The sequence below is a fragment of the Galendromus occidentalis genome, unplaced genomic scaffold, assembly GCF_000255335.2.
Source record: "Galendromus occidentalis unplaced genomic scaffold, Mocc_1.1 scf7180000077475, whole genome shotgun sequence".
Classification (NCBI taxonomy): Eukaryota; Metazoa; Arthropoda; class Arachnida; order Mesostigmata; family Phytoseiidae; genus Galendromus; species Galendromus occidentalis.
This window is the reverse complement of record NW_003805463.1, coordinates 1399823-1407546: the sequence shown is the minus strand read 5'-3', so window position 1 is coordinate 1407546 and position 7724 is coordinate 1399823. Positions and strand designations below refer to the sequence as shown.

The 7724-nt window shown below is 50.8% G+C and overlaps 1 protein-coding gene across 1 annotated transcript; it reads right to left on the bottom strand.

Annotated features, from left to right (window-relative positions):
- Positions 1-2149: 2149 nt before the first annotated feature.
- Positions 2150-4682, bottom strand: mEFTu1 (mitochondrial translation elongation factor Tu 1). The gene is made up of 3 exons (XM_003744834.3): positions 4279-4682; positions 3906-3961; positions 2150-3775 (listed from the first exon to the last, which is right to left on the bottom strand). Exons 1-3 carry the CDS (start codon positions 4418-4420, stop codon positions 2597-2599), a joined length of 1377 nt encoding a protein of 458 aa, XP_003744882.1. The 5' UTR covers positions 4421-4682; the 3' UTR covers positions 2150-2596.
- Between the last annotated feature and the right edge of the window lie 3042 nt (positions 4683-7724).

The window sequence follows — 7724 nt, the reverse complement described above, 5'->3', positions numbered from 1 at the left end:
GTGGGACTCGGCTAATGTTCAATCACCTCTGCCCTCGACTCGTTTTGAGCTACGTCCTCATGTTCTCGACTAAGAATGATGCAGATTCGCTGTTCGATTAGCGTCCGGCGCTCTCCTCGAGTTTCGACTCGGGAAACTCCCGGGAAGAAGCGAAGTCTCCATCAAGCAAGGTTCGCCGCTTGATCCCGTCTCCTGGGTCTGATCTCGAGAAGTTCCGATCTCTACCGGATTCCGGCTCACGCTGGTCTTGGTGCAGACGCTCTTCATGGGGCCGCCGTCACTGACGTATGACGGCAGCAAGCTACTAAGTATACGGCACGGTAGAGAGTGACTATCTCAGCTCTGGAAACGAGAGAATCTGATCATCTACCTCCCTGTGTTGGATGAGTGAAAATTCAGACACCAGCTTTTCCTGACATTGGAAACCGATGAACCCGAATTCCATCGAGCAGCTCCTTCACCTCCCATGCTCCGGTCCATCGCCGGCCATCGACGATGCTGCTCGCTAAATGATCACAGCGGAATTTATGATAATGTTTTCGAAAATTAGAACGAAGGATATGGCCTCACTTCCTCCGCCGCTGACTGAGATTCGCGGATGCCTCAAAATTTGTCACCAGAAACTCATGTCCCAGCCCTGTTCCGAAATCCGTCGCATTCCCGGCGGTGCGGCAAGTTCTGCTCGCGAAATGAAGACGAGGCCTGCTTGACACGGAATGACTCCGATGTCGTAGTCAGGAGCGATGACCATCGCGGAAGCAATAATGGCGTCATTGATTCTCGCTTTCAGTTCTGAAGCTGGCGCCGCAATATGACAGCCGGCACCTCCGAAGAATGTACTTCCCCCAATGTGATCAAAAAAATCTCCGGAGCGATCTGTCGCATGACAAGCAATCGCTGTGTTCCTGGTTTTCGATTTCCGCCGCCGAATGCAATAAGCCCGTGATGAATCCATCTCGCATGATTCTCACGACAGACCCTCATCGAAGACTCTACCGATCGAATCATCCACCACGATCATGTTTTTGGTGGATTCTCAGCCGGGGATACTCGCTTCTCACCTGTCAATCATTGAAATTAGACGATAAAATAATTCGTGTCGAATACTCTCAGTTGCATACCCCTCGAGTCACCGAATGCTTAGGCCGGTCTCCCAACGGGCGTATTCCCGGCAGGAAACGACCACTCTGAGCCCTTGTGAGACAAGGAAGCATCCGAGAGATTACACGGATATCTCGGATAGTTCGCAGCTTCCCGACGAGCTGCTGGTGACCGGAGGAGGCTGAGCATCTCACGAACCCAATCACGGAGGACTGCGTGCATATTTTGTGCGTCAGCTCCGCCCGTCTGGATTGGAATGATACGGGAATGATAATTTCCCCCGGTGACGAAACTGTCGCCTGCGATCGAATCAGTGAACGGATGTCTTCTGACATTTCGCGGGGTTCCCGATGAGTCATACATGCACGTAGTATGCCGTACGGATGGGAACCGTCTTGGAGCTGATCCACTTGAACCCCTCCGTACTGCCGAGATTGGGTCGAGCTAAGAGCTCCCTCTTGAAGACATCATCCTTGTTGCATCTGATCTTTTTTTTTATGCGGAACAATGACACGAGCTCGAGTTTGTTTCTCCATGATTCACTATTTGCGTAGGTTGAGGCCCCTTTGTCGTAACCGATCCCACGCAGACAGCTTAGTAGCCGTGTTCGAGGGAATTCCTGTCACTCAGGCTGAGAAGATGGAATGACATGCACCTGAGAATCAAAAAAGAAGTCTGAGGATATCTCCTCCTCACCTCCTAAAGCTTGCGACGCGAGAGATCTCGAGGGCCTGTTACGCGAGTGCTAGACATCGGATTTCGATCGGCCGTTGCCTCATGGAAGCACTAGCCCAGGGAGGTCGAAAACCTCAACGAGAACCCGAAGGAAAAACTGAGGGAATTCCCACGGAACCTCGTAGGCCCTAGGAGACACAGAGGGCCAAATCCTTTTCGAATCTCTGTACCAAGCGATATTGAGAAGCTGATAAAGGCCGCATTCTCGATAGTTGCGCTCATGAACCGGGGCTTCCTCGAGCTCCATGAGAGGCAATAAAGCCATACCTCTTCTCTCCTGTCCGAAACCGACGGAAAAAGGGTGAAGAAAATTTTCATCAACTGAGTTGTCTTTTTATTGCGAAATGGTTTCAATCCGAGCGGAATCCGATGATCATGCTCCGAAATCAGACATATCAGATACCTGAGATATCGGATTGCGATCCAACGCCCGATTTGGAGTCCCCCATATCGGTTTCGAACAGTCTCGTCAGTCAACGCAGGTTGCATTAATTCGGGTGACACACGCGCCGTGAGCGAATCGAAGTCCTGATTGTGCAAATTCAGCCGCTCCCCCGCGACTCGATGCCGCAGCTTCAGTCGATGTCGTCAGACGCTAGTCCACTCAGCCTTGGAGAGAAACAATACGGTCGGATGAGATGCCGTGCGAGCACTGTAAATCACTGAACTCGAAGCTGAAGTTTCGATCTTCAATAATAGATATTCGCTGGATTCCTAACAATATACAAAGTAATTCGATCGCCCCTCCCGGGGAAGGTTCTTATTTGTTGGCTTTCGCCGCAGCTTTCTCTTGCAGCTGTTTCTCTCTGTTTTCGGCGGTTTTCTCGAGTAGTGCCTTTCGTTGATCAGGGTCAAGATCCTGGTTGATCTCAACAATGACGCCGGTTCCGCTCGTTTTCTTTCCGTCTCGGAGCGTGAATCTCTGTCCCTTCTCTAGAGCCATGGGCTTTAATAGTTTTATGACGAGTTTACCGTCCTCGCCGGGCATGAGCATTTCTTTGTCAACTAGCGTACATCTCCCCGAACAATCCCATGTCTTTGAATAAACTTGTGGTTGGTAGTTTTTGAGAATAGGCCTATTCTTCCCGCCCTCCTCTTTCTTTAGGATGTAGATTTGGGCCGTGAAATGATCGTGCTGGGCAACGCTCCCCGGAGCCACTATGGCCATACCGCGGCGGAGCTCGTCGCGTTTGATTCCTCTGATGAGGGCACCGAGCTGATCGCCGGCCTCTGCCTTCTCCAGAATTTTGTGGAAGGTTTCAATGCCGGTAATCGTGGTCTTGAATTTCTTGTCGAAGCCAATGATCTCACATTCGGTGGCTTTCTTGAGGACACCTCGCTCGAGCCGCCCCGTTGCCACGGTCCCTCTGCCAGGAATAGAGTACACGTTCTCGATTGGCATGAAGAAAGGCTTATCGAGATCCCGGACCGGGGTGGGGATGTAGCTGTCGACAGTGTCCAGCAGTTTGTCGATGGCCTGCACGCCGAGTTCCGGATCCCTATCTTCGACGGCGGCGAGGGCTGAACCGGTGATGATCGGGGTTTTGTCGCCGTCGTAGCCGTGTTCGGAGAGAAGTTCTCGGAGCTCGATTTCCACGAGTTCCAGCGTTTCCTTGTCGGTAGCATCGGCTTTGTTGAGGAACACGACCAGGTGTTCGACTCCAATTTGTTTTGCGAGGATCAGATGCTCTCGGGTCTGCGGCATCGCTCCGTCGGTTGCCGCTACGACGAGAATCGCTCCGTCCATTTGGGATGTTCCAGTGATCATGTTCTTGATGTAATCGGCATGACCGGGACAGTCCGTATGAGAGTAATGTCTTTGCTTCGTTTGATATTCGACGTGAGCGACATTGATCGTGATACCGCGCTCCTGTTCTTCAGGGGCATTGTCGATGTCTTCATACTTCTTGGCTTCGGCAAGCTTGCGCGAGGCGAGGATCTGAGACCACGTAGAAAAGAGCTCGTGTTAGCGTGCTGCTCCAGAGGATGGCAATGATCCCCGAGGGCAAGCCGGAGAGGATTTCTGGAGACTTTATCGTGAATTGGAGACTGTGATCAGGAGTTCTCACCTTGGTTATGGCTGCGGTCAAAGTCGTTTTTCCGTGATCCACATGGCCGATGGTTCCTGCGACGAGAGGAGATACGAATAGTGAAGTATCGAAACTTGCTCAGTCTGTCTTGCTTTCGAGAGGAGAACTGTCTGATACGGCGCGGGGAGGAAGTGAAAGTCGCTGCCCTCCTTTTAGTCGAACCCAAGGGAGAGCGCGGAATCCACGCTCGCAAGCACTACATCAATCATTAATTCCATGTGCCGGAGTTAGGGGTGGCTTTCTGAACGAAGAGTGGAGTCGATGTTTTCCAACGATAGTGCCACAGTCCCGAGCTCGCCCAGAAGCGCCGGTTACGCGCACAAGGGCACGAGGCCGCAAAGCCGACACTCACCGATGTTGCAGTGCGGTTTCTCGCGCTGGAATACGGTCTTCTTAGCCGGTGCTGCTTTCACGGTACTCTGAAGCCTCGCCACCTGAGTAAGCAGAGGCCTCGCCCGAACAAGCCGGGAAAATCCGATCGGAAATGAGACCATCTCGGAAAATAGCTCGGACGCTCACACACACACGAGAAGTTGTTTCGACTAGAATCCACGCAGAGTGTCGGCATATACCGAGACCAGTGATGATGAGGAAGGAGCGCGATCTCGGAGATGAACTCAAGAAAATGTGAGCGGCGCTGGCTTGCGACTCGGAGCGAGCGGAGATCGACGATACTCAACTTCGGTGTATATTAGGGAATCGAAGCCGGAATTCACACCGTCGAAGAAGTAAAATACAAGTTCCCGCAGCAGCTCCGACGGCAGACGACTCTCGGATGGACGCTGATTAGAATGATCTTTGCCTAAGCCGGATCTTGAGAAGATCCAGCTAGACTTTCTCACGGACATCAAGGGGGGATTTGAGTAAGTTCGACCTTCTGGGAGCTTGCCAGATACATCCATCCAGGTAGAAATTAAGTTCTGTCTTCATCTCTGTAGGAGCGGAGCGATAGAGATCGAGAGTATCCGCTGTGTCGTCGCATCTCATACGAAAAATATATCTAGACCTCTCATAACTTCTCAACTCACTACTCACAAGTCGAAACCCGCATCATGCGTGAATGTGAATCTGAAATGGTGAATGCGAGTTTTCTCGAGCAGGCTTGGAGACGGAGGGAGCCCGTGGATGAGAATCGACATTACGGATCGTCGTTTCTAAGACTCTGATGTCCGCGAGTTTTCCAAAAGGTCGCCCTGAAACTTACTGAGTCTGGTTTTTATTGGGGAAAAACTCCCATTTGAGATCGCATCGAATGTCGCCGGTCAGCACAGCCGCAAGGGCAGTGGCTGAGGGCCACTGCTGATCCACTGGTCTGCCGAGATTCATAGCCGTGTCCTTGCTGAACGGATGAAAGATTCTCAGCGGCGGAGCTTTCAAATCTCGCGCTTCTTGGTAAGGAAAGGGGGTCGGCAGAGTCAACACAGGACACAGGGTCTAAACAGGGTCTAGGTAATCTTACATCACAACAAAGGCCGGCGGCCTTTTTTTTGAGGGAGAGGGTGAAAACAGCTCAGATTCTACCCGCTGAATCAACGGCGCATGTCTAGGTAACCTTACATCACAACAAAGGCCGGCGGCAGTTTTTTTTGAGGGAGAGGGCGGAAACAGCCAGCATTCTAGCCGCTGAATCGAAGAGTCACTAGAGAGAATCGGAAATCGGATTGATGTCCGAACTTTGATTTCTTCGGCCCATATATGACGAATACGGAATTCTCTATAGCAAATGACGTGGAATCTGTTCAGCTACATGGTGGAGACTATACCAAATCGATCAGGAACGTTTGTGAATTTTCATACCGATTCTCCCAACATACCCCAATATATCGCTATTCACCTGCTCTGCGAGGGGGAAGCTTATATCCGAGTGATGATACCGTCAACTCATATCCTCACTCCCATATTCGAAACCCCTCGTGAAAGCCGACAAGTTCCTTTCGTCCGAATCTCTGATAAGTCTCAGCAACGGCGATGACGCGACTCAAAGGAAGGGTTTATCAAAGACCTATAGGTATAGAATATATAATATATCGTCGACTGCAAATGTCTTCCTCTTCATCTGTATCAACCTGAAAGGCGACCTCGTTCACCCTCTCCGGATCGCATCGATCTATGACTGCGTCTGGGAAGACCCTCAAATGGCCCCTCATTCCGGAATCGATATCTTTGCGTTGTACAGAAAGCATTCTTAATTAAAGTTTTTCATCAACTTCTCACATCATTGCTCAGTGACCGCGCGAAAGCGACCCCGGGCAAGGGTCGATCGAATACCTATAGGTATAGGATATATCGTCGAGATAACATGTCCCACTCCTCGCCCGAGGAGGAGGTGACCTTTTTAACCCTTTTCGGATCGAAGCGCGCGATGACAGCTTCCGATAAGAGGCACTCTCCTCAAGGAGGGGCTTATCAAGCACCGATACGAGATATCTTCGAGATGAAGTTTCTCCCTCCTCGCCCGTATCATCCAAGTCGGTAACTTTGGTCGCCCTTGTCGAAACAGTAGGAGTGTCCAGTGTCCCACCGTATGCCATTTCGTTAGTGTGCAAACTCGAGCGATGCAAAGTCCAAGTGAATCCTTCGTCCGCGTCCCCGGGCGACTCCACGGCCAGGATGTGTGGTGCCACCTAAGGGGAGCGTACGCAGTAGCCGGTGACCAGGGAACTGGGGAGTTCTTCTTCAATATTGTTCGTCAAACACCACGTCAAGTTAGTTTGAACTGCAAGGAGTACGAAGCGATGCAGGTTGATAGTCGCTTCGGTCCTTTCATTGACTACATGCGATCTTACTGGATGGAGACTGTCGGTCCTGCGGGGATTTCTATTTTCAGAGCACCATGTCGAACGAACAACTCAGTGGAGTCTAACAACGCCGTTCTCAAACGCACAATAGGAATTCACGGACCAGTCTGGGAACTCATCGGTAAGTGTCTGAGGACCCGAATGGTGTGCTTTATGGATAATGGAAGATCCCCGACTAATTGTGAGTCTTTCAATTTCAGCATGCTTCACGGAGATGGCGCAGCACGTCTATGTCGACTATAACATCAGTCTCAGAGGAGCGTCGGCGATCCGCTCCGTGCCCAGCAAGGTGACGGTCCTCAATGAGGGAATGGTCAACTCGGCTTGGAGTCGTCTGGAAACAGGACTCATCACCCCTCGGATGCTGATTTCAAGGCTGAAGTACAGATCGGGTGCCGGTGAGTCTTTTCCCGATAATTCAAACGCGGAAGTAGAGGCTTCATTGCTTACTTGACGGATCTGGCAATAATTCACCCTTCTCGTGATCTTCCAGCCGACGTCCGCGAAGGCATGCTGCAAGATGATCCCCCAGCTGAAGGTGAAGCCCTCCGAGAAGAAGAAGAAGAGCCGATCGACGAGGATGATTTGGACAGCTGGTTCGCAGAGCGTATGGTGCTAGCAAATGCCGTCGAAGACGGCCTACCTGGTCCGTCTCATTCCGGGAATCCCGTTATCAATAACGTTGAATGGTTTTAGGTAGTCTCATTGTTCAGTATTCATACTGATAGGTAGGAGTGTCTCTCTGGTCTCTCGTTTATGTTCGCTCACTTGATTGTAGATAAAATCTCGATTCCCCTGCACCAACATGCGTATTACTTATACAGTAGCAGAGCTATAAAAGAGATCAAAAAAATAATCTCAATTAGTCTGGCATTCATCGCCCGAAAATCTCTTCTAAACCAGTGGTTCATGACGGCTCCTGTCAGCTGGACATAATTAGGAGTATTCCTCATCTTGCACTGCGATTATATATGTACTATACAGAAGTATGGGGAGGCAC